We start from the raw sequence: 27,661 nt of genomic DNA, 5'->3' as shown, positions 1-27,661 counted from the left end.
ACACTATCCAAATTTTCAGTTAGGGTTTTCTTGAATAATTGCAATATACTATTTAAACATCTTCAGAAACAAGTAACTTTAAATTAGACATTTCTTTAAATGTTAAACTTTTTTAAAACAATGTATTTTGTTTTTTTATAGAGACAGTTTGTATGACAATTCTTTTCTTAAGCACAAGTAATAAATATACCCACATATTACCACCCAAAAAGTTAACACATAAGGTATGTATATATAGATTTTAATATTTAAACCCACTAAAAGTTGTAAATACAACTTTGTAATGAAAGGCACAGTAAAATCAGACATTGCTGATATAATACTTAAATGACAAATTACAGTACAAAAGCAGACAGTTATTTATGCACATACAATTTCCCCCAAACTCACACGGGAAAATGATTTTGTTACCACATCCTTATGGGGCGAAAAAAATGGAGTGAACAGAATGTAACAGTAAGAATATTTATTCTGTAACGGTTACTTAAAATGTGCTTTATTGCTTTTCCATATAAGTTTCTTTCCCGTGTCAATAAAAGGAAAAAAAGCAACATCTTTATCAATGAAATAGTCTATTATAGTACGCATATATGGAGAAAAGGGGGAAAAGACGGGGACATGGGGCATTTAATTTCAATATAATCTTGCATTATATGAGGCGCTGCACTAAATAGAGACAAAAGGCAATACTTATTGGTTTCTTTACCCTCGTCTCTTTTACTTGTGCAATGCACCAGGGAATGCACTGTAAAAGAGATGGGCTTGCTAAATAAACCAAATATGAAATTCCTATGAAAACGTCAGTAGGTGAATCATTACTCCAACAAATACAAAATCAAGAAATAAAAAACTGTGCTAGAGGTATTGGAGAGAAAATTAAAATTAAAATAAAGCTCCCTGTAACTCCCCCCCCACCCAGCCCCCAAACTATCACATTAAGCACCATTTAGTGCTGAAAAAGAATGAACAGGTAAATAGGATTTAATTTAGTTGATCTAATAAATAAAAATAATTTAAAATCATCATTAAGGGGGATTGTGGAGGGTAAAATTTCCGTTTAAAGACAGTTGTATTGGTTTAATCCTTACTGGACTAAAGAAACTCTGCAAGACCAGTCATTTATTAGAGCTAATAAAAACCGAGTGTCAAATGCAATAGAAATATATCATTCATCATATCAGCTTCATCAGGTTTTCAGTCGGTATATACAAGTGAAACCATCCGATTCAAATTTTAATGGGTAAAGCACGAGAAGCTTCTTGTACTGATTAAATTATTCATTACATGCTAATACCCATTTTTTCTAGATAAGTTACACTTTACTCATCATGAAGAACAAGGAAACAAAAGGCATTTTGTTTAAGCAAGACTGGGGTTTATAATACATATAACCAGAATCTTTGGTATATGCACAAATATTTGCAATATATGGGCATTAAAACATTTTCTACGCATATGTAAAATTTTTCACATGATCTCTACTTCCCCTAAATGTTGATTTTGATTGCCAAATTCCAGGACACTTGAAGGAAGCCAAGAAAAGTATTTGTTGCACAGTACATTATTGGGGGGGAAACAAACAAACAAAAAAAACATGTCCCCATCCTCCACAGATCAAGATCTGAAGAAACATGACAAATTATTCATCACCCTCCCCCCAGTTACTGGTGCACCATTTCTGGAACTTATCCTTGTAAAATGCATCAGGATGTACCCAGTAGACCCCAACTAGGCTACACATACAGCAAATGTAAACTCATACTCTACACATAATAATAATAATAAAAAAAAAAAAGTTTAGTACTTTTCTGGAAATGAAACTAAATGTGAATGTGTTCTAATAAAATGCTTTTCAAGAGACCACCAGCTCATGTAGTTCAGCAATAGCCATCAAATTCCTTATCTGACACTATAATAACGCAGACCAGCATCTATCGAATGTATTATTCAGCACTGTATTCATCTGACTGATCTTCAGCTGAGGTGGGGGGAAGGATACACATAAAATTTAAATCACTTCATAACCCATTTCATTACCAAAATCCAACCATTCTCAAAAAATAAATAAGAAGTGTGTTGTCCTACAGTGTCCATATGATTTACAAATTAAAAAGACTATTCTGCTGTCTGATACGAGATCACAGAGGGAAGGGGGAAGGAGAACAAAAAAAAAAAAAAAAAAAAAAAGGTTCAGTATAGAGCAACTACAAAGAGATCAATTCCATTAACTACCTCGCTTTATTGCCAAGTAGCGCAAGATACTCGCGCAGTTCTTTAGCTGACTGAAACCGTCCGTAGCGTTTTTTGGGGTTGGCACACTCGTCTAACAGGGTGTCAAGTCGTCCATCTTTGGCTATGTCTGCGGGGGGGTCATGGAGAAGTCCCCCTGTGGTCCCCCGCCACGTGGCATGCTTTGAGAGGAGGTTTTGACAGATGGCATAGTAGTTGTGGTCCACTGTGACACGCGTGCAAAGGGCTTCCTTAGAGAAAGAAAGGCAGGCTTCTTTGTCGCACTCCTCGAACTTACTCTCGTACCAAACATCCCAGTTCTCAGGTTTGTCTGTGGAGAGAGAAATAAAAAATGTAAGCTTATAGAACACCAACATGGACTGTTGTTCTCAATTCGGCAATAAATACAAATTAAATGGCTCCTACTTAAACAATTTAAAATACATACGCAGACTTTAACCCAGCTACATCATATTACTCTGTCAACAGAATAATTTTAAAGCTACTGCTCAGGGACTGCATCCACACCGAGTAAGATTTTGCGGTTCTCAGATTCGAATCATTAAATGTCTATTATAAGATGTTTGTGCTGTGGGAGAACAGTTATTGATGACCAGACATGTACTAAGAATGTGAGAATCCATTGCGCCATTTCAAGTTTTGAGAGGTACAGACTCTAGAACCAATAAAATGTTCTAATCTGAAATGGTGAACCCTACTAAGTAACAGTTCTACATAACTGAATGTCAAACAATCTAAGCTGTATTGAAACAGAAAACATTTCATGTAGTTCCATTTTTCTAGGTCAGGAAAAAATAAGATTGCAGTATTTTAAATACAGGGACAGTGTCTTTACAGTATTTTGATGTGGCACAAGTTGTAATTAAGACAAACCTGTTTGTTAAAAGTCCCCAATGTGTATCCATAGCTTTAAATTACATGAAGCTTATTATGCTCCCAGATGATCAATACCAATGTCGCTGGGATATTTTAATGTGTGCCTACAATCTGTTATAGAATATAGATTAAGTTTTTGAATATTTTATAATTATTTGAAGTTACAATAGCAGGGAAATCTATACAAAGCACCAACAGCCCTCCTCTTCAATCTCTAATGCTAAATCAAAATATATATATGTTTTTATTTTTTTTCAGCTCTTGTGCAGACTGTCTACTTACTGGCCTGTTATCAGACAATCAATAGTAATGTGGAACAATTGGCAAATTCAATTGGCATTATACCATGACTCTGCGGTATAGTGCATTATATTCTATGAATGGCATACATTAACAAATAATTGCCATTTCCATTTCCCCAAACTAAACCTAAACACCGTCTAACTTCAGGGTAGTAACACTATACTATAACTCAAACGGCCATTAATAATTGCCACATACACAGTCTACACTACTGTTCCTGCAGGCTAATTTCTCCACACAATGAGCTGCAAAAACATGTTTGATCTTGATCTACAGTTGGAAGCAGTTTGTTAATCAAGTGTTAAAATCCCTGAATGCACAGTGTTGGTGCACCACAGTTTCCACAGGATTTAATATAAACTTATTCTCAATTACGTCTTTTTTTTTCTCCAAGGCTAAATGGCTGACTGAAATATAGGCCTAGGTCTTCAAGAGCAAAAAGCAGTATAATCTAATTAAACATTTGCTTTATCATTTAAACCGTTTCTTGGACTTTAAAATGCACTCAGTCTCTGCTTATTCCTATATATTGATGAAAGACCACCCATCGAGCCGCTGAATCACAACTGCAGTCATAGTTTAAATTTACTATTTCAGGTCATAGGCTTTTATGTATTAAACCCGTCGACCGAAACCTATCCAGCTAGGGCTTTAATTTATGGGACATACTTTAGTTGGATCCTGGAGATGTACAAACATCTCTTAAATATAAATGAAAGGAACTTCAAGGAATTTGTATGCTTTTCACATGGCCGCTTTCTCCTTCCTTTTTGCTAGATGAAAGACTTTTCTTTTGTCTGAATTCCTAAATCTCTCAAAACAGCTCCAGACATTGTAAAATGTACAATTTGCAACTTCACACCATGGTGTATGATTGTAGTGCATTTTGAACACCATGTACCATTTCAAATTAGCAGTTACCAGATTTCATTGCAGCGATTTCACTGATGATTTGTCATTTTAGGATTAAATTGTTTTGTGCTTAAAATAGTATAGACATGCATTCTCAAGTCATGTCTATTAATACGATTTTATTTCGTTATTCTATTCTTTCTGGTGAACATTTAAATGATAATGTGGTCTCTTTTTGGCAGCCATTGAGAGTTTCACATTCAGAAGGCACAGACTGAGGCTCACATGTGTTAATCACTGGAACAGCAGCTACTGCACATGCGAGATACAGAATGTCCATCTGCTGTCAGAAATACAAACCTTGTACTTTGGCCAATATGCAAGTATCTGTGCAATGCTCTTGGACTGCAGAACAGTTTACACTTACAGAATCTGATGCATGTATTTTCTTGTAAACATGCAGCTTATCTATGGTACATAAGGCTCATCAGACAACTTGTAGTACAACAGCATATGTGTAAGAGCCCAGATTATAAGATGGTTTATTTTTAAAATAAATAATAAAAGTAGCCAAGGTTCTGAAACCATAAATAAAGTTTCAAATCACCATGTGGTGCTACATTTCTCCTTACTGTTCACAAGACTATTGCTGTTAAGTTAGCAGCACTCAATTTCAAGACATCAGCTTGCATTCATGCAAGATTGTATGTTGAGATTGACCATGTTCATATGGACTGGAGATTCAACCTCTCTTGGACCTTAATGGATGTTGTTGGCATTTCTCGAGCACCTGCAGTGACCCTAAAGGACACACCCCTTGCCCAAATGTAAGATTGTGCCATAAACCAGAGTTTGCTTGATTCCTTGATTACATTCATGATAAGCTTTAAAGCTGGTCATGGCATTATATTAATTAAGTAATGTAAAACATGTAAAATCTATTTCCAGCAACCTGCAACGCTATCAATAATGGGTTTAAAATTGCAATGCCCTACATAAAACTATCATTTGGGCTTGTAAAAGATAAGCCCTGCCACTAAAACAAATTAATTACAGACAAACCTTAAGATGAGTGACATGACTGAATAACTGATTGGTGATCCTTCTGGTAGGAAATAGTAGCAAACATAAGAATATCCTTAGAAATAAATAAAATACTTACTTTGTTTTATTAATCTTTTATCTGCCACTAAAACATTCTCTGCATCCACGACGATTACTTTCCCATCTCTGGGTCCCACTGCAAAGTTGTCAAAGCTGACATCCAGGAGATAGAGTGCAAAGTCAAAATCGTTGTTGGTAAGCTGCTCTGCAATATCCATTAGCTGCATGGCCAGGTCTACCCGTGTTTCCCAAGGGGCATTATAGAAGCTCCACAGCTCTTCTCCCACATAGTTCACTGCCACAATTCTCCCACATGCTCCGAGATATTTTGCAAAAGGCCAGCCCTCATCTGAAGGAAAGCTCTGTTGAGGGATGGGATTGGGGGAGGGGGAGAAAAGATTAATTGGTATTGGTCATTACAAATGTTTATACACAAAGACAGACATCTAGGGCTACCTTTACATAAATCCTATAGGCATACATTAAATCAATTAACAGTATGAATGTCACAGGTGGCTGCCATGTTTAAAATCTGAGCTCAATGATTGTTTTACATAGTTGTTGTAGGACTCAACTTGCTGCTACTATTACCTGTAGCATTTGTAAGTTTTATGAAATGCAGCAATCTCCCTTTAAAAGGTGAAATTTATTTAACCGTAATTATTATTAGAGAGAAGATCTACAAAATAAAGGATTGTTGGGGTTTCTTCTTGATCTTTTTAAAGAAATCAGAGCTCTGAACTCCAAAGCTCTGTATTCCACTAAATGTTTACTTTCACTTCATGAATGCTACTTCACTCTTTAATACTAAGCCATTTTAAAGTCAAAACATTTTAAAAATGAAAGTAAGAAATTAATAAAATAAACTAAAAAAAAGAGAAAGGCTTACCTGAAAACTTAAAGGTGCATTACCCCCATTACAAAATTAACATTTTTAATCCCCAATATAATTTGAGAGAGAAGTAATTTGTGAGATAACATTTTCACTAAATTAGGTTTTTGGTTTGTTGAACAGCAATAAATACAGTAATGCACAGATATTGTACTGCACTACATTATTATTATTTTTATTTCTTGGCAGACGAGACTTACAACATAATTGCAAAACAAAGTGCAAAAATACAGTTCATATTGTACAACACTACACAAACAAAGATAATTGGTCAATGACAATCCTTATCTGTATACAAACAAGCACAAGGTCCAAGAGTCTATCTATAGTATTAGCTGGAAGCAGGTCTCTTGTCATGGAAATCAAATTCAGTATCTTGCACCCTCTGGTTAAATAGAATGTTTTAAATGATTTATGGATGTTCATTACATTTTAATACTGTCTCCAAAAAATAAACATGCATTTCAAAATGATATGCAATCACCCATCAACACCACTCCCCTCCCCCTCTCCCTACATCAACAGTAACAGCTGTTATCTAGCTATGTCAGTTTTCTCTGTTCCCTTCCTCTATACAGCACCAGGATCCAGACACGTTTGCACAGATTTTACTGCTGACATGTTCACTCTTACAGGAACGATATTAAATTAACTCTCCCAGGTTCTCTCTGAAATAACTTTACTCAGGAAATTAACTACGGACTCCTACCCCTTGCCTGATCAGTGATGAGGCATTACTAATCTGAAGAACTGTATGGTCAACCCCAGAGAAAACGATCTTAACAACAAACGCAACAAAATGCAACTCTTTAAAAGCATAACACAGACCCCTAAGAAAGCCCATAAAAAATACAATACTGGATACATTTTGTTTCCCCATCTCCTTCACAGAAAGCAAATGCCCTCTCTACAGTGCAGTCTACATTATTATTATCTAGATGTCATAGGCTAGCTGTGAGAATAGATACTACAGGGCTATCCAAAAAAAAAAAAAAAAAAAAAAAAAAAAAAAAAAAAAAGCCAATTGAACTCGCTTTGAAAATAGGATCTGGCATTTCCAAGCCTCAGTCTATGCCTGAAACATGGCCTAAATAAAGCAGATATCATAATTGTCCCTACAAAGGATTTCCTAAAATTCATCATGCTAATATCTTGTAGCACCATAGAGGCTAGGTCAATATTTGCTAGGTTATAAACAGAAATCCATAAATAAAGGAGGTCAGTGGCTTAGCTCTGTTCATTCCACAGCTTTTCTAGATGGTCTATTCCAAAGGACCTGGTTACTATACTATGCAGGACATTCCTGATGAGAATGGCACAGTGCATTGAATTACTTTTTCCTACTATATTGGTATTAATCCCAGAATAATGTAATATTTTTCCACATTACCTGAGGTAATGGAAATGGTATCCATTGTCTGTCTCGCATCAAACGTTTCATTTACTGTGCTTTTATAGAAAAGGGCTTTGGAGTAGCCTCTTTGTTTTGTATTTTCTATAGTAGCAGTGTTGGTCAAAGTGAAGGCTGACAATTAGGCTTACACTGAGGGTACCCTTTTGCTGCAGCAGTCAGCAACAGTAAGATTCCCATATTAAACCTTAAACTTTCAGTGTGATGACTGGACAATGTACTTTAATTACAAACACCCCTTGTGTATTCATTGTATGATGTCCTTGGGTATAAATGCCTTGCATATTATGATATGAAGGTTAAATATGCTGCTAAGAAGCATTTAACAAAAAGCACATTGCTGAAAAGGCAGCCAGACTACATACAGCTTTCAACAATTACTGGTCTGAAATTGAACTTTTCCAGCTTTTTGTTAGACGTGAAAAGTGCAGGCTCTTCCAGTTTGAGTTACTGCTCTGCAACAGAGTTAGGCGAGTGTTGCATGCAAAATGTAGGTGATGCATCGCTATTATCAGGGCTTTGGAAGATATTAAATCAGAGGAAGAAAATGCAGAGGGGTGTTTATCACCTCAGGAGTGTACATTTTTGTCAGGTTTGTAATATTAAGTGCTAGCGTACATGCCCAGCTTGAAAGGAGAGAATTTTTGGAATGTTCCATCTGTCTCTAGCCAGGGAACTACAAAAGCATGTTCTCACATGAAAAACCTGGATTAGAGTGTTTGATATTTTACAAATGAAAATTAATTAGTTAAGGGAAGAAATGACTCTTGATTGCAATTGGTGCAAACCACATACTAATCTTGACAACTAATTCAGTACTTTGTCCTACAAGGAACTGAGAACTTTATATAAATAAAACAACGGTGGAGCCCCCCATCCACCCACCCCCACACTATCTTTCTCTTTTGCTAAATTTGTCCTTCATTTCAAATTGTGTAGCTTGACCTTCAGTAACTATGTATCATTCACCTCTGCGGTTTTCTTACAGATCCAAATTTTGCTACAACCAGCCCAGAACGAATGCCATAGTACAGAGGGAGCTTCTCAAAATTCAGTTCCTGGCACATACTTTTATAGGCTGCTTTGTAACTGTAACCGTCCTTTACTTGAAGATTATAAAAACAGGCCATAGGCCTACATACATTGATGAAAAAAGATTACATTATTCAAAGACAAAATTTTGCAGGGAGAGAGTGGATTGGCAGATATTGAAAGTAAAAGGGCACAGAAGGTGTGGACTGTTTACCAGAAAAAAACATTCTGATAATTCCCAACACCTAGCTTCCAAATACAATTTTAAAAATAGTTAAAATTAATTAAAAAAAGTGTTAGCCTCTCAACCTCATATGGAAATAAAGTTCAGTCATTAGCTAATAGCTTTTGGTTTGTCAGATATCATTAGGCGCATTTACACTGCCATTTTTGATCCGGATCAAATGCATCAGTAGCATTTGATCCTGCTCAGAAATGGCAGTGAAAAGCTCAGCGATCGTATCTAATGCACCTCTCAGGGAGATGGTACAGATCCAGATCAAATGCATCGGAAGCATTTTGGATGGTTGACCGGCTCAAGTTGGCATGCACTGCGGCGGCGTGCGTTTAAAAGGCAGGCGGCAGACAAACACCCTTCGCATCTGTGGAATAACATTCCCTTATTATAAATAAAATAACAAGCCAGTTAGTGTTAATTTGAACTATTTTATGTCAGCAAAAAATATATAATTGTATTTTTATTTAACACTAGAAGGGCCAAGCCTGTCAGTTTGACTGATTTGGTTATTGAAATTGTAATTACTCCATGTTCCGGAATACACCGCACATACCCATTTGTGACTTTTCCTAAATATAAATATGCCTAAGGCATTTTAGCTGCACAAATGTAAAAATAAATAAGTTAACGTTTACCTAGAATAGCCAAAATTATTATTTTCACCGGTCATTTAAATACATAATAAATCAAATATAAAGCATAATCCTGCCTGCCTTTACAATAGTCAGTCTCACGCTCAAGTGGTGATCTTTGCCCGTCTACAGTCTTTCGTGTGCTTGAAAAACACATGCATTGTATAGCACTACAAGTGTCATCTTACAACTGTACTCAGACTGAGTGGACACAGAGTGATTACGATGCAAATAAACATGGATCGGAGAAGTAGATTGAAATACGTTTTGGAAATACTGTGAGTATGAACATGACTCTGGTACAGGGGGCATTAGTGATGCAGGGAATGACAGCTATCATTCGTGGGTTTTTGCCAGTGTTCTGAAAACATTGTGAGTGAAACACCAGATCCAAATGGCACTGTACTGAATGCTTACTCTACTAATTGCTGCTGCACATAGAACAATATACAATAGCGCAGACGCATCGAATGCAAAATAATGATTCATGAACATTAATCGGTGGAGGAACATTTATTGCAATGCTATATATTCGTGGCGCAAAAGTTTAAATGCAGTGAGAGGTACATGCTCATGCAGGAAAACATTTCCTATGTGGACTGTACCGAGAAGAAAGCTGCCAGGTATGCAGGCTAAATATACAGTAAATAGATTGCACTACAAAGCTACAGTGAATACAAGCATTGTATTTAGAAAAAGTTTACACAGTTTTGAAAATATTTAGTGTATAAATGCATTTGTTGATAAATGCAATTATTTTTGAATAAAATTGTGCATTTGAGCATTATTCTTCATGTTTACACTTGTTTCATTTGCTTATTGTATGTAGTTATTTAGCTTTTTGCTTATTGTATATTAGTCATTTGTTTTGACTGTGCAGTGTACACTTAGGAAAGAAAAAGCACATTGATGCTATTTATAACAATAATTCTAATGTTTTATGTTCATATTTCCATTTAAATACTCCATTTGTGGTATGTAAATGTTGGATTTGCCTTTCATTATCATACCGCAGCTGTTAAAGAGCTATCGGTTAAAATGACCAGTACTGGCTCTTGTACGTAGTTCAAAATGTCAGCGCTTCCAGTATTAAAATGCTTTATTTGCAAAATAAAATATGCAAGTGTGTTGGTTTTACTTGTTAGAATAATTCATAATGAGATAACATTAGTTGTTTTTGATATAGCTATATATAGTGTTCTAAAGGATTGATTTAATATATAGGCCTAAATATAATTAAGTTTGGACTTTTGTGCTAGTGCACATACAAAGACCCCTGGGGTTGCGGACAGTTGATCCTGATCAAATAGGTGTATACACAACACCACTGATCCTGATCAAATGTACCGATGCATTTGATTCGGATCAGAAACAGCAGTGTAAAAGCACCTATTATGGATATGAGAAACAGTTATAAAAGAACACTGTTTCATGTCCAGTCTTGGTATAAGAAAGGAAATAATAGGTGTCTGTCAGTCTGTTCACAGCTGTAGCATCACCACATTTCCATGAGCACACTTGTGGAGTTGCAGTAACTCTGGCACTTCAATCGCGGGGAAAAGAAGCAGCTCAATCTCACAGGTATTTAACTCTCTCTCACAGGAGCATAAGATGCCTGTCCAGTCATTCTTCAGGTTCAAGAAGTGTCGGTTGTCTGTACCAAGCCAGATTTTCTTCTAATAATTGAACAAATTCTCCCATGTATAGGCATAGGTTTACAACCCCCATGTCGGGCTACCTCTTATTATTCAATATAATTAAAAATATATTAAAAACTTCTATGGGTAAAGCTTTTTTCTGTCAGTGCCCTGCTAAGTTTGACTACTCATAGTTGTTTTTTCCTATTTTAGTCTTCTTAGTTTTATCATTGTAGGCTATTTTAGTTTTCTTTTTAGTATTCAGACAACGCTCCAATGCTTTAATAATGTGATCTATTAGACTACCATTTAAGAATTGTTTTTTAAAATGAATAGTGAAACATTGCTGGTCCGATCATTTGCTAAGCTGGACAAAGTCAATATGTTGGATTTCTAGCAAGAATATCCACACACAACATAACAGAAAGAACCCTTTTTTTGTTCTCTCTTCTTGTTACAAACATTTGCAACCAAGTCCTTTACATATTGTTCTTTTAAATACTTATTTTAAGTTGGGATTTTAAGTAGGTATAACTATAACTTTTAAATTGCAATACAGTCATTTGCACATCATTCCTTTAAAATGTAAATCTTTATTTTGTTTTGTTCTACTGTTTGACTGAACAATAAAACATAACTGGAAAGTGAATTTGAAGAGTCACCCTACTTATAAAAGAGTTACGGAACAATGCTCTGCCCAGCCACACCCACCACACCAGCCACCGGTAAATTCTTCAGCAGTATATCGATATTAAAAATCTGTCACCAGCACAGCCCTAATATTCACAACTATTTTTTTTATTTTTTTTTATCTTCTTTCACTGCAGCAAAGTAGCCTCCATCTGCTTTCTGACCCCAACCTTCAATTTGTTTACAGACCCTTTAATTGAAGAACAAGCAGTGACGCAGATCTCTTAACAGGGTAAAATTGGAAGCATAACCTCTCTTCCATGTTGATGTAACACTTAAAACAGTTTTGTACAGTTTAAGAGATACAGTAAGGACTGTTGCATGGAAGAATAAGGAATTTTAAAAAATATCAGCAGAAATTGAAAAGATCACCCCTCAAAAATAATAAAATTATGCAGTAGCAAGCTTGGGTATTTACCTAACCAAACACAGCTGGTGTTTGTGTGCAGAGTGGATTACAGTTCACAGGCGGTTGAATCTATTCAAAGAAAACACCCTGCAAGTAACAGGCAGCAGGCAGTGGTTTTTCACATACCCTTCATCAAGGGAAACTAACCAAAGTTTTCAAGCAGTTGAAAAACAGACACCAAAATTTCCCCCTTCCCTGTCTTACAACAGGCTTCAGTTTGAAAACAAATGGTACTACAGAATAATAGAGGTACTTTGGCATATCAAACCATGACAAACAAGCCATGTCACATGTACAAGGTCATGTTATCCTTGGATATTGTCTTGGAAGAAAAAAATTAGTAACCACTGCCAACCTAATAGGCTCACCTCCCAACGTTCCAAGTCTGGGCTTGTGTTTTTATTGCTCTTTTAAACCAGTCATGGAAAAGTATAAAGTTTTGGGAAGTGCATCTCAACAACAACAAAAAATAACATGCCAAAACCCAAGACCCCGGTTTCTATTGGACGTGCTGTGGGTGAACCAGCAGTAGCAGGCCTACTTTTTACCTTGAACTAATAACAATGTAAAGTGAAATGGTGGACTCTGTGTAGGCACCAGCTTTCCAATGAGATGTAAACCAAAGGTCATGACTGTCTGCAGTCATTAACGATCCCAATATTGTTTTTCACAAGGTAGCGAGGAATTAAAACCAAACATCCTGGCTGAATTCCAAATTATGCTCTTTTAATCTGCCCTACCTAAATTCTACCCTGTGGTTTAATTGGCTCAGTAATCCCTTCATCTTTATCTGCTGTGAGTAGTGAGCTGCTGTCACAGAATGGCTGCTTCATGTTACCTCATAGTGTGTTGTGTTTCAGAGGTGGATACTCCAATTCAATCTGGTTCAACCCCAAAGCTTTAGATTGTTTGTAACCTCAAGCTTACTTCAATATCATAAGAGCTTATTTGCTATTTTGTTTAGATTTTTAAAATGTATATTTTTTAATTGTCTGATTAATCAACTGCATAGCAAGTAAACTACATCAACTGTAATGATACTGAAGTAACATATTAAACTGATGGTTAATAGCATTCTTATAATTGTAATACAAATAAACTAAATAAAACATCCCCTTGTAGTTTAAAATAAGTTAACCTGAACAGCAATCATGTTTATTTATTTTTACACAATTTTATGTAGCCTATAGGTATTTATTTTACTTGCATGAAACATGTTAACCTTCCAGTAAATGCACCTTACTCATAATAAACTGTATGAATGTTAACTTTAATTTGTATTTTATTCAATACAGAAAAAGTGTTGGAAATAGTGAATCGGTGTAAAACCCTTAATGTATATACCCATTAGCAATTGACCAGTTAAGCCTAATAAATAATGCAGTTTAATTTAAATTTACATTGGTTAAATGATCGTGGAGATTACTTGTTTTTCGGTGATATATACATTTTCAGTTGCACAGCTCTCATTATGCTTTTTGGGGGGTCTTCTGTGCATTTAGAAAAAAAATCCAAACAGCAGATGTTTCTCGAAACATTTGTTTTGTTTTACATTTCCATTATATTGCACAGCGAATTGCTGTAAATATGTCGGATAAAGAAACAAGAGTAGTTAACAGGCATGCTGGCAAATGGGGAATAGTGCTATTTCAAAAGAAAAAAAGAAAAGAAAATTATCAGTGTAATCGTATATTTTCTAAAATACATTGTTTAAATGTATTCTGGTCCAATGTCCAATGCCAACGACAGTGGCATTGAACTTATTGTTATATTGAATAATTTTTATTTAAGTAGCCTAATGAGCAGTATACAAATTTTTATTTTTATTTGGGGACATCTGTGGTTTAGTATTGTAATGCTTGGGGGGTTTTCCAAGGAGTAAACCTAACTCATCATTGCAGGTGCAACAACAAATAGTTGTATTTATTATTAAGCAGTACACACAGGTCTGAGGGACCACGCACACACACGCACGCATGCACGCTTCCTTCCGCCTCCCTTCACTTTGTATGCCCTCTCCCTACGCTGCTCCCCAACACACCGCCTTTACCCCATTAACCCTTTACTGGGTGTGGTGGCATGCTACAGTATTCATACAGTCAATTTCAAGGGGGGAGAACAAAACAAAAAAAACATGATTGTCACATGGCGAACCTTCAAAGGTTTGTAAAACCCTCAGAGGGTCAGGAGACTGAAAAAACATTTGAATCTTCGAAGACATCCCACATTATACCTGTCGCACTTGTGGCTGACTAAGTATATCCAGGTGTTAAATGTGTACATATGTTAAATTTGCAGACATTTACACTTCAGGTTTCAGCATTCTCTTAGAATTGCTAAAAAGCAGCTTGCAATATTTTATTATTGACAATCACAAAATAATGCAACCTATAATCTTTTCCAATAATATGCTTTGTGAAATTTCAAACTGATTACTGTGAATATTAGCTTAGCTAGAAATTACAAACCTGCCTGCTTCAGATTTTAATATAGATCATAGAATGGTCTTAAAATAAGCTACTGTTTTTAATACTACAAAATGGCTTTTTTGATAACTAGTGACCTTGGTTGGGTTTAAGAAAGCTTATTTTTATTTTTTATTTTTTTTAAATACTTGTGATATTAATATCCATATTAAAGTAGATCTCCGCAGGACTAACACAGTCTGTTTTTCTCTTGAAAACGAATGTGTCCCAGACTGACGCAACCTCAAAAGCATGTCATGTACTATTCTCAGCATGACTGAACAGATGGGACAGAAGGACAGCAGAAGACTAAGTTAACAGTAAGAAAATTACAGCAGCTCTTTCAAATGCAGAAGAGGAATGTCTCCCAGTCAACAAGTTATCACGTGAAAACAAACATACTCTATGATGTTGTTGAAGATTCCATACTGGGCATCATTTTTGTTTGTCTTTGCCAAATGTGGGGAAAAAATATTGCTATAATATACAAAAACATTAGTACACCAAGTCAAAACAAAATGGAGGATTTAATTTCACAAGGATTTACTTGTTCTGCCATATCTTTTTTCTTTTTCTTTTGCAAAACAATTTTTCCCCAAAGCCAAGTTGTTGAGAGTCTTACTCATGACTTTGCAAGTAGGATAATTGTACTCCAATATTTCAGAACAAAGCTCTGTTCTCTATTACAACACAAGGAATTGTTTTCTGCTGACAAAGCCATTCTCACTTCTTAAACAAAAAAGCATGTTATTGCCACTGACTGACCTTATTGTAGATGCAAGAAAGTTTGAACTAAATTAATCTTGTTGTATTATTAACTATTATAAGACAAACCATTTACTGCCACTGACAGGAAGTGGTTATTTCAATCAAATAGGCCTACAGATTCTCCATTCGCTTCTCCATTTTAGAAATCTATGCAAGGAAAATTAAAAAGACAACACAGCATACATAAATTGTTAGTCCAAAGGAGAGGTATACATAAGTAAAGCAAAATGTTCAGGCTACCAAAAATCCAAATATGTAACAGAGAAACATTGTTTTGGTATTTCATGTTGCTCAAACCTTTCCAATAGGTCATTTTTCATATATGGTGTTGAATGAAGTCCAGTGTTTTCGGTTGTGTTTTTCTTTAGTGCAACTAGAAAAAACTACAAAAAAAAAAAAACATAATTTGGTATTCTATTATCCATTTATTTTATTCAGGTTCTAAAAGCAAAATGAATCCTTAATGCACTGGCAAATGTCCCCATGCTTTTTGTCAAAAATATGTTTTCATTGGACCCTAGAAACAGCTTAAGGCACTTAGAGAATCATCTTGTGTGTTCTTTGCTTTTCCTTGTACTGGACAATTCACTTCTACTGATCTCTCAAAAGGATGACTTCCTTTTTTTTCTTGCCTAGAATCTAGAATTGCTTTGTAAGCTGAAACAGCCTAATGCACACAGTTAATAACTTCAGCATTAAATTAACTATTAACAACTCTAAGCAACCAACAGTTCTATGCAAAAAGTTTTTAGAGGGCAGGGAGGGCTGACAGAACTAACAGACAGGCCACAAAGAGTAAGAAAACATTAAAATGTTTTTATAAAAGGGCTGATCCTTGTCTTTGCTTCTCAATATTCCTGAAACTTAGAATCAAGAGTGAAGTCAGTTTAAATACTGAGTACAATTATAACAGAGCGCTTCTGTTGACTTAACCCCAAAGGAGAGCAGGGGAGAATAAAAATCTACCCTACATCATACAAGGTTAATTTTTTACAGAAAGCTTCAGATGTAGTGGCACCGAGGCAGTGATAGAGATCCAGCAACACCCTAGATACCATTAACAGCTGTAAAGATTAAATAATTTAAAATACCATAAATGCATTGTTAAACATACAGCTATACAAGAAACTACTTCCTTAAAGGAGAGCACAACACCTGAATCTTTCCCTTTTTCCACTGCCACATCTGACTCAACCCTGAACCTAGCTGAGCTGGCCTGGTACAGGTCAGGTGTTTTTCCACTGCTCTACCCGAGCGGAGGTAATGTACCCACTGTGGACATCAAGAGTTGCATGCATGACGCTGAAAGATAGGCAGGTGTTTCAGATGACTAGAGGATCTTGCGAGTGCGGTTGTGCGACAAATAGAACATATGAAAGCCCATAACGACTGAATTTAAATTCTATTTGTTATAGTATCATATAGGTAGTCATTCATCGACTTATTCGACTAGTAAAATATGTTGACTTGTATTTCAGCCTTCATTTAGCCATGTTGCCTCTTTACCGTTGTTATTAATATCCTTGATCTGAGCCCTTTCGCCTAATATCCTTGGCCTGTGTTCCAGCTCTGTGGCACCTGTGCACCTCACTGGAAAAATGTCTGAACCTGCACTGTCTGAATCGCAGCCAGCCTTACTGCGCAACACAAAACTTGGGAGTAAGCATCGAATCTTTGGGAGTATTTATAAGAGAAAGAATAATCATATATCTTGAAAAACTACTCGCTTCTAAATCTTTTGTAGACATTTTTGTATTACTTTAGTATAAATACATGTTAATTTGTATTCATACTTTTTTTTTTTTTTTTTTACTATGTGAACGAAAAGATTTGCCCGTTTTATCATTGGAAATACGTAAATTTCAGAATATCATTGTCCTGGTCACAAAAACAAAGTTTGTGGGGAATAAAAGCCATTTTCATAAGCAATTAGGAAATAACACTTACTACTCAGGAACAAAAATTGTGTTACATAGTGTTAACAATAAAGTAAAGATTATTATGAGTCATGCTATCCTTTCGATACAATGACATTTCAGTAGAGCGAAATATTCTGAACTTTCCCTCAGTTATTTGTGACCTGTATTGTTTTAATTGTACAAATGATTTTGTTTGAAGAATTCATTAAAAACTTGTCTAACTAATGACACGCCGAAAATAGGAGAGAGAAGCTTCTCTGAGAGAGAGTAGCAATTTACATCGTGAGAAATCTACTCAGTCATAAAAGTTTTGATTTGTATTTAAAAAGGTATTTATTAATAACCATAAAAGCTGATAAACTTATCTAAAATCGAGAGAGGCAAGAGAACAAGTTTTTAAAAAAAGGTATCGGACATTAGAGTTGAACTTACAAAGAAGGGCTATCACTTTCGCAGATCTTGTGCAAGACTCTCGTATTTTGCAAGCATGTGTTATTGTTTCCTGATAGTCACAACCTTTTGTTAATTAGCATTTCAAATTAACCATAAAGGTTGCGATATCTGTAAGGAACGCTTGCATGTACCATATGTGCATCTCACAAAAAGTTACAGTGTTAGAGTTGTGCATAACTGAATATTTTTAATTTTCATTCAATAAATGTGAGACTTCACATTAGCATCCTTGTAGCAATGTTTTACAGTCATAGTGAAATACAAAATGTATTAAGACAATATAGCTACCTAAATGTATACAATCCACTTAACTAAACTATTTATTTTTCCAAACCACACTCAACTAGACTACATTCATGTGCATTCGAGTTCCAGTAAAAATAATCGCCTATAGGCAATAGCTGGCTATGCATGTAGCTATATAATATTAATTTGTTTGTTGCAGTCATTTCCTCTTTCCAGAAGGGTGTTTGGCTTTTAGATGGGTTAACATACCAGTTGTAGATTTGTGGCAGTTTAATTTCACTGCACATATTTTATACTTTAAGTGTTTTAATTTACTTAATTTCCATGCAGTACTTTTCTTTGAGGAAGACATTTTAACCAAGGTATGTTCTAGTTTAGCCAATCACAGACAAGAAATAACAAATCCCACCCTCCAGTCAAAATCTTAATTATTGCTACATACAGAGTCAATCATCAGTAAAGGCTTTAAAAAAAAAAAAAATTATATATATATATATCACACATACTTTTTTCTTTTCTTTTTTTAAACTATCGAATGTTAGATTCATTTGTAGATAGTGACAATCATTAACAAATACTCAAACTAGGTAAGGAGCAGGGCCGAAATTTCATGGCCTGGTTCAGGGTCAGCTCTAAAAAATGTAACGTGCCATACTGCGCCAGCCTGGTTCCGGGTCAGGTCAGATATGCCAGTGCAAAAGGGGTATCTGAGAAAGGGTACAGCATAGAAACTGCTTGGACAAAGATTATTCTACATGCTCTATTGTCTATACCTATTTGTAAATGGAAAATAAATAAACTAGTTTTAGGAAAGAGCAAGTATTTATTTATAGATAACACAAAATGGTCTTCTGTCAAACACACAAAAATAAAGCAAAGACAACATTATAGAAGACATACCTGAAGTACTAGGGGTTCTGGATTGAACGCCAAGGTCATCAATAGCTGCATGCGTTCAGTGTCCTTTAAGTTTTTTAGAAGAAAGCTCCCTGAATCCTTGGTCTCTGCGTATCTCCTTACCACTCTGTCCAACAGTCTTTGAGACGGACAGTGCACTAGATCCGACCAGCCTTCTACAACCTCTGGAGTTAGTAACCTCACATCTCCATTTAGCCGGGCAAACTCAGTCTTATACATTGCTTGTATAAGGTCACAACGTTGTCGGCCTGTGGCCCGCTTACAGATCTTCTGGTCAATATCCGCCAGCTCCTGGTTGGAACCCAAGCGCTTGAGAACAATCCTTCTGGTACCCTCTCTGGGTTCACCATATTGTGCAAAATAGACATTCTTGACATTGAAGATATCCAGGAAACGCAATCTGCCCCAGGTCTCAAATGAAATCTGCCCGTTCATGAATTTGCGACACCAGCTCGTGCCGAAGCAAGCTGGGCACTTGTTCAGGTTGATGAAGCGCCGGTCGGCAAGTTCATTCTTTTGAAAGGAGGCAAACAGGTTGTGTGTGTTCATCAGCAGGATTACAAACAACCCAACGACGAACAGGAACTTCAGGCACCGATAGAGACGGCCAAACTTGAGGGAAAGGAAGCGCAGCATGGTCTCGCCGGACACTAGATGTTACTACAGAAAGGTCTGCCGATGCCTCACAGCTTCACTGTCATGATCAAATCCAGACCACACTTTCTTCTTGTTCATAGTCTACAGCTCATCGGATAGAAAGCAACTCTGAATTCCCATTGTGGCATGAGCTCCGAAAACTATGTACCCATGTTCTCAGGCTTTTATCAAACCCACCACGTACAAATTCAACAGCAGCCTATAATGGGAAGAAGAGAAAAAGCATGAGACCCACAGTATGGGAACATACACTTCTACAACCTAGACTTAGTTTGCAAGGTTTGATACACAATGTTAAACTTGAATTCTGGACTGAAATCAATCCAGTAAGTGAGGTAAAAAGTTATTTTCCTATTTCCTAGTACTGATCTTAAAAATTCTGAAACACACTATTAGACACACAACAGCCACACACAGGAAAAAAGGCAACATTTACATGGTCTTTCCAGGACTTTCTTTTCAGGATCCTTTTACCAAGTCGAATTTCTTGGATCATTTGTGAGAACTCATTATGTTTTATGCCAAGATGGATCAGTCCCAAAGCTGGAAGAGAAAAAAAGAAAAATCCTTAATACTTATTTTCCAGATTGCTCTTGGAATCACAACTTCCAAACTATTTTGTATAAACAATGTCAATGTTGACCATCACATCTGACCTACGACTTGCATATCGGAGACCAAAAAGCATGAAACTAATCCTTCAGTAGTGTTGGATTTTAATTTTATGGTACGGATAGAAATTTCATTCATATAGATACTTAACACTAGAAGCACCGAGCCGGTCAATTTGACCGATTTGGTTATTAAAATTGAATTACTCTGTGTTCCTAAATACACATATACACACACATACCAGTATGTGACTTTTCCTAAATATATGTATTAAAATGCTTACAGCGTTTTAGCTACATAAATGCAAAAACAAGTAAGTTATAAACACATTTACCTAGAATAACCAAAATCGGGTTATTTTGACCGGTCATTTAAATACATAATAAATCAAATATAACACATAATCCTACCTGCCCTTTACAATACAGTCAGTCTGGCACTCAAGTGGCGATTTCTACCTGTCTACAGTCTTTCATGTGCTTGAAAAACACACGCATTGTACAGAATAACAGGTGTTTTCTTACATCTGTACTCAGATTAAGTGGATTCAGTGATTACCCCGCAAATAAATATGGATTCGAAACAGAGATTGAAGAGAGCTCGTTTTGGAAATACCATGTATATGAACATGACTCAGGGGCATCAGTGATACTGGGAATGACAGATAATTTGTGGGTTTGTGCCAGTGGATTGAAAACACTGCGAGTGAAACGCCAGGTCCAAATGGCATCGAGTGCTCTTACTCTACTGATCAGTAAGCGATTGCTACTGCACATAGTACAGAGTGCAATAACGCAGGCACATCACACGCAAAATAATGATTCATGGACATTATCAGCGGAGGAGCATTTGTTGCAGTGTTATATATTCGTGGAGTGAAAGTGTTCACCTGGAGAGGGCTGTGAAAATGCAATGTGAGGTACGAGCTCATGCAGGGAAAGTGCAGAAACATGTCCTGTGTGGACTGTCCCGAGCTGTCAGGTATGCAAGCTAAATATATAGTAAATAGTTTATTGAAATACAAAGCTACAGTGTATAAAAGCAGTGTATGTTGAAAACAAAGTTTACACGGTGTTGAAAATGTTTACTTTAGTGTAAAATTATGTATATATAAAAATATTGGTTTTGAGCATTATTCCAATATTTACGTTTACACTTGTTTAATTCTCTTATTGTATGCCGTTTTTGAGCTTTTTGTTAATTGTAGGCTATATAGTTATTAATGTTTTGACTGAAGTGTGTGCATTTAGAAAAAAAGTATTGTTATTTATAACAATAATATTAATGTTTTATGAACATTTCAATTTAAATACTACATTTGTGCTATGTAAATGTTGGATTTGATGTTCATGAATAAAACTTCTGAGTTTTATACAATGGTTTGCCTTTGATTGTCATATTACAGCTGTTAAAGAGCTATCGGTTACAATGACCGGCTTTGGTGCTTGTAAGAAGTTCGAAATGTTGGCGCTTCTAGTGTTAAAGGCATATACCTCAATAGGATTTGTTTATTCTTTCTCCTCCCTCTAATGGTACATAAGCTACAGTAGTTGATTGCAGTTTGCCTCAAGACAGCATTCTTTGAAAAGTGTAGATGAATATAAACATCTGTAAGAATTAAGTTACGAACAATAAAATGCCTAACAAAGACGCTGCTGATGATCATATCCAAGAAAGATTATTTTTAAATCTGTTGGAATATACCTTAGATTTATATTTGAAATATTGCAGAAGATCATTTTCAATTGGAAAAATGTATCATAAGTATAGAGCCTGGGGTTTCAATGTCAATGTTAGTTTTCATAATTAAATGTTACATTCAAATGTTGGTCCACTGTATTATCCGTGAGTGGACCAAAGACATGTTGTACAAAATGAGGAGCAATCCTATCCACAGTACTCAGAACAACCAAAGAAACTGTTTTGCTTTGTTGGTCCCAAAACAAGCCTTACATTATGCAAAACTGCATCAGCTGTAGAATGTCATTCAATTTTCAGGGCATAATCCATAATTATTGCTCAACATGCAGAGTTGTTGCCTTGAAGTTGAAGCTAGTGGCTAGAAAGATGTTTAGAAAGTTTTAATTCAACCATGGGATATAACCGGTTCTACAGATATTAATAGACCACACAAACTACAAACTTACACTTTGATCATAAATGTTGAAATGACTAATGCCCATACTAAACAGTTTCCTTGTGAAAGGTTTCATGAATCAGTGTCTACAGCACACCCAGTTATGGTATCTAACCATTTTACCAGGGAAGCAAATACAAGTGAGTCTGAACCAGTTAGGAATTAGCACTAAACAAAGAAGCATACAATCATGTAGCCTACTCTGTTTTAAAAAAAGAGGCAGTTTACTGAACTAAACACATTAAAGACTGCACAAGCCAGATTTAATTTGTATTTAATTTAAGCATGCATTTACTCGTCAAATACAATATTGTGAAGTGAATGACCATAAGTGTACATCACAAACCGAAGTCATGACAATTACAATACCAAATTTTGTGATGCCTACTCCTTTTCAGATGAGGCAGGTCTACATGCATTACTGTAGGAAATTTACACTTCTAGTCTAACAGTCTAATTTCAACCAGAACAGAACTGGAGTTAGTTGCAGGCAGCAAGAAGCATGACCTAATGCTGGGGTCACACTACAAGATTTGTCCGATTTGCGATTTGAGGCTATTGCCCTCACCTCCCCAGCCTTGTCTTCACACACATCCTCTTTTCTCTCCACTTTTTGCGTTTCTCCACACAGAAGAACACAAACAGCAACAGCGGCTTGTGGTAATGTTCTTTCCGCAGTTTTGCACAGATCTGCAGAAATCCACTGATCCCATTGGTGGAGCAGCGCGGATCTGCACTATACAAACGTGACCTGTAAATGTCCATGTCCGTGTTCATTTACCTTTTCTCTGGATGGATCACGTGTGTTTCTGCGAGATGCGGGGAGTTTAGAGGCTGTGTCAGAGATCCCTGCGACAAAGGATTTCAGATCAGTCATGAAGTGTGTGTTCCCCTGTAGTGTACAGTGATCGTGTAGTGTGTACTCCTTCACAAAAGACATACATTGGGTGCAAAATAGTCGTTAAGTGTGAGCTGCCCACCGTTCACAAAATCAGGTCAGATTGTAGAAATCGTGTAGTGTGACCCCAGCTTAACAAGAATTAATATCTTAATTAATATAGAATTAATACAAGACCTCCTATTGGCACCAACCACCATAGTTACCACAAGTCTCAACTTTAACTAACACTTCTGCACAGAGCCTTTAGCGTTTAGAAAAGTGTAGACTGAAGGAAGAAATGCATTGGACTTTCTAAAGGTTTTATAAGAGATCGACCCCTGCATCTCTATGACTCTGCCCCACTCCCTTCCCTCCCCTTTTTAAATGAAGTGCTCACAAAAATATTATCATGCTCATTTTACTACTAAATCAGAATCCACAGCACACACAAGTTAGATAATTGCAGATGCAGAAAATGTACTTAAAACTTTTATTTGTTATATTCTTGTTCAGTTTTTTCCCTAGTTCATTAATGGGAAGGGGTGGGGGGTAATAATTGCAGTTCATAGATTCAGTTCTATACAGACTTATTCTGCACACAACTGTTTAGAAAAGGCAGACTGTATATATTCAGACCTATGCAGCTGATATTCAGTCTTCTAGAATACATCTGATTAGTGAAGTAACTGCGAAGTGTGAACTTGAACTCTTCCTGCTTTATATTAAAAAAAAAAAAAAAAAAAACTATTGCCTGTGGAACAACTCAGCACTGCATAAACTGAGCACCATATAATCTTTTTACATATGGAATTTAAATATTGGACACAGCCACCAGTTACACAAAACCTTTCAGCAAAAATAATTTGTATGGTGATTTAACTGTAGGGCAATCAACAGCATAGAAAATAACTACAATCGCTCAATTGGCAAAATATTAAACTTCTAGCTATTTAAAGTCAATTCAGGTGATAGGCACAAGCCAAGACAAGTGAAACAGCCTAAACTAAATGGCTAAATAAATGTATTAACCAATTTGTTAATATTTTGTATAATCTGCCATATCATTAGCAATAATCTAGAATTCTGGATTTGACCTGGATAGCCAGAATACTCCCACAACATATTGAGGTGCCAAAAACATTTCAGATACTAGCCTATATACTACATATTGCATTTCATTTATTAAACATTGCGCATGTTGCAAAAAAAAAAATAGGCTAGCTATTTAGTTGTATATTCCAAGTACAACAAAACAAATCTATCCACTTTATTTCTATAACCTCGCTATATAACCTAATCTTACATTTTGAACACTTTCCATCATCTATCAAGCAGTAGCCTACAGCTTAGGTTATCATCAGACATGTGTCAGTATGGACCCAACCCAGGATTAAAAACAAAGTCCTTGCTGTAGTCAATGTTTATTATGAAGTTCAGTTATTGAACAGTGCCAAATTCATTTTCATCACCAATCTGCCAAGTGAACAGTTTCTAAACACTCTTAATAATCTAACCACATGCTTGCATGCTAGCCACAAATGAGAACAAAAACGCTTGAAGGGGGCTACATCAAAGTACACGTGACAGTGCTTTGCTTTTGTTCTCCAATTACACACAAGTTCTGACCATACAAACTATTGGAAGAGGTACCAGTCTGGCAGATGGAAAAATCCCAAAACAACTCAGTGATATATGAGGAAAAAAAGCTTCTAATTAAAAGTCCCTTTCCTGTCTAAAGCAAAGAATGAATACCCAAACAAATACTCAAGCAAAATGCTTAAAACTCACCCAAAGATAAACTGAAAACTGTCTATTGCAATTGTTTTGACTTCCCCAATATCACTTTTAATACTTTTCTGTGAAACTGATTCAAAGGAGTACATTTTACATTTCTTATTGTTCTTACTCATCAGGGAAGATTGCCTCTACTTTTCCCTGACTCTTAAATTTCATTTCAGTCTCCTTATTATGAAGGAAGTGGTACAGAACAGAAAAAATAACCACAAATGTAAATGTATTCCAATAAGACAGTGGAGGGGAACTGCTGCATATTATGCAAGTTATTTATTTTCTAGATTGCTGGATGTGGAAATGAAATCAAAGCCAGAGAAATCCATACGAGTACACAAAGGCTATACTTTCCCCAGAAATATCTAAGCACCCATATCAGCTTAAGAAGTAATTACAATCACTTGCCTTTTTGTTAGACTAACAAATAAAAGCACCCCCCCCACACAAAAAAACGAAAATACATTGAATGATAGAGAATTTTATGTCCCACCCCTCCATTTTTGTGCTTTAAAATATTTCCCATTTGATTCCCAAAAGGCCTCGTCATTTTATCTTAATGTGAATGGAATTAAGCTTGCTGCCCATATTAAAAAAAACATTTCGATGCTAGTAGGCCTATATCCTTAAATAATTCTAAAATAAAATATGCCAAAACCAATTAGAGATGAGGAAAACACTTAAGGTTTGCTAATTTATATATAGGTTCTGAACAGACATTTCAAGATTTACCAAGCAAAAAATACTATGAAGTATAATTGCTTTTTATTCTTATTTTTTAATGTAACAATGCAAGCAGCACTGTAAAAATAGGCCACCATGACCTATATACAATATTAACTACAGAACTGCATCTCCCATGAACATCTTATTTGGAATACTGATTACAGTAATAGGACTACACATCCTATAAAAACATGGGTATATCACAGAATTGTAAATAGTTTAATAGCTCCAGTATTTAAGACAATAAAAATACATGTCTACAACAAAAATTACTAGCTATGGATACATTTAATAGAAATCACTACAACAGCTTGAATTGCTGTATTGACAGATAGGCCTACCTCTCATTTCTGCCATGGAAATGCCTAGTTTCCCATCGCACAGAGATTCAATACTGCAAATTCATAAATTCATAAAGAAAACAATGAGGGGAACATCATAAAAAATATATTTTAAGAAACAAGTGTCCACTGAATGCTTTACACACACTAAAGTATCTCTTCGGAGTACACAAATACATGGCATCATTGAGATGAACGAATTTGATCAACCAAACATTAGTTAGCCTAAATGCTACACAAACAAAGCAGCACAAAGGTTACAGCCAAACTCATAAAGCTTTATTACGGAGTGTAACTTCAGTATGTTACGCAGTGCAAATGACCTGAATCCACTGTTGCTGCCATTGAAGGAGTTTTATACAAGTACAGATTTAATTTGACTTGATTGTTTCATTGTTTTCTTAATGGCTACAATAGGGAAATCTGCAATTAGACATTAATGAAATACAGCCTTTAAAATGTACTAAATGAATCTAATGAAAATCATTTTCACCCTTCACCTAGGCTTCCGATAAATAAATAGATAGCCTGGTAAGCCTAATCGTATTTAGTATTCCTAGCAGCAGCCTATGAGACCCTTTAAGATTATAGGAATTTAGATTTTGTGATACTAGATAAATTAATATAAATCACAAGCTGAAAGACTTCATAGTCATTGATACAAATACTCAAGTTTTTGATAAGCTAATTTAAATGATTTATTGTTGTTCTCTTTCAGTATTGTTCCACAGTACAGTTGTACTGCCCCATAGCATCATAAAGAACTTAATTACGAATAGAAGCTCTGTAAAAATAAAGGCAGACTGATTAAACGGATTGATTGGTCCCATTTTGTGAAAAGCTGCAGACACTAACATTCTCAATAGAAAGTGAAATCTTCCTCACTAGACACATTTCCATAAGCATAGCATTGCATTTTACAAAATATGGTTGAAAGTGTTCCATTTTACATGAGGTCATTTTACACAAGCTATTAATTGCCAGACTATTTTCTACTCTGCACAATTTAGGCAAGTGCTGGAAATATTACTAGCAATTTCATGTCAAATTACAATTGTGCACACACACATTCCTGAAAACCAGGAATGTGGAGTCTAAATAATGGTTAAACTACTATCAGCATTCTCTTCAAGTCTCTTGATAATATTGCTAAACTATCAAACTGTTAATGCCATTGCAGCATAACTCTGCTTCAATTTGCCTTTCATCTTTATTTTGGTTGGTGACAAGCTGACAGTGCCACACAATATTTTAGAAAACATGCTTCAAGGGAGGCGTCTACCCTAAAATTCCCCCAGCATTTCAATGTTGCGTTCCAACTTCTAAGGGAATGTGATTTTCCAAATTCAAATATAAATCAATTATTGATCATGATGAGGCATTAAATGCAACATTTTACCCCATATAGGATTAACTAAAGAGCAG

The 27,661-nt window shown here is 35.7% G+C and overlaps 1 protein-coding gene across 2 annotated transcripts in view; it reads right to left on the bottom strand.

The window, feature by feature from the left end:
* Positions 1–225: 225 nt before the first annotated feature.
* Positions 226–27,661, bottom strand: part of dipk2ab (divergent protein kinase domain 2Ab) — a 30,755-nt gene continuing 3,319 nt past the window's right edge. The window contains exons 2-5 of one of the 2 annotated variants that reach the window (XM_066708874.1): positions 20,189–20,295; positions 19,078–19,951; positions 5,444–5,747; positions 226–2,560 (exon numbers count right to left, since the gene is read on the bottom strand). In XM_066708874.1, the coding sequence (XP_066564971.1) occupies positions 2,229–2,560; positions 5,444–5,747; positions 19,078–19,731 (1,290 nt within the window). In that variant the 5' untranslated portion in view covers positions 19,732–19,951; positions 20,189–20,295 and the 3' untranslated portion in view covers positions 226–2,228. The remainder of the gene's footprint in view (positions 2,561–5,443; positions 5,748–19,077; positions 19,952–20,188; positions 20,296–27,661) is intronic. The other variant, XM_066708875.1, reaches the window with a different exon arrangement.

The sequence above is a fragment of the Amia ocellicauda genome, chromosome 7 (assembly GCF_036373705.1).
Source record: "Amia ocellicauda isolate fAmiCal2 chromosome 7, fAmiCal2.hap1, whole genome shotgun sequence".
In the NCBI taxonomy this organism is placed as follows: Eukaryota; Metazoa; Chordata; class Actinopteri; order Amiiformes; family Amiidae; genus Amia; species Amia ocellicauda.
Note: the sequence above shows the minus strand (reverse complement) of the source record. Positions and strands in the feature narration are given on the sequence as shown.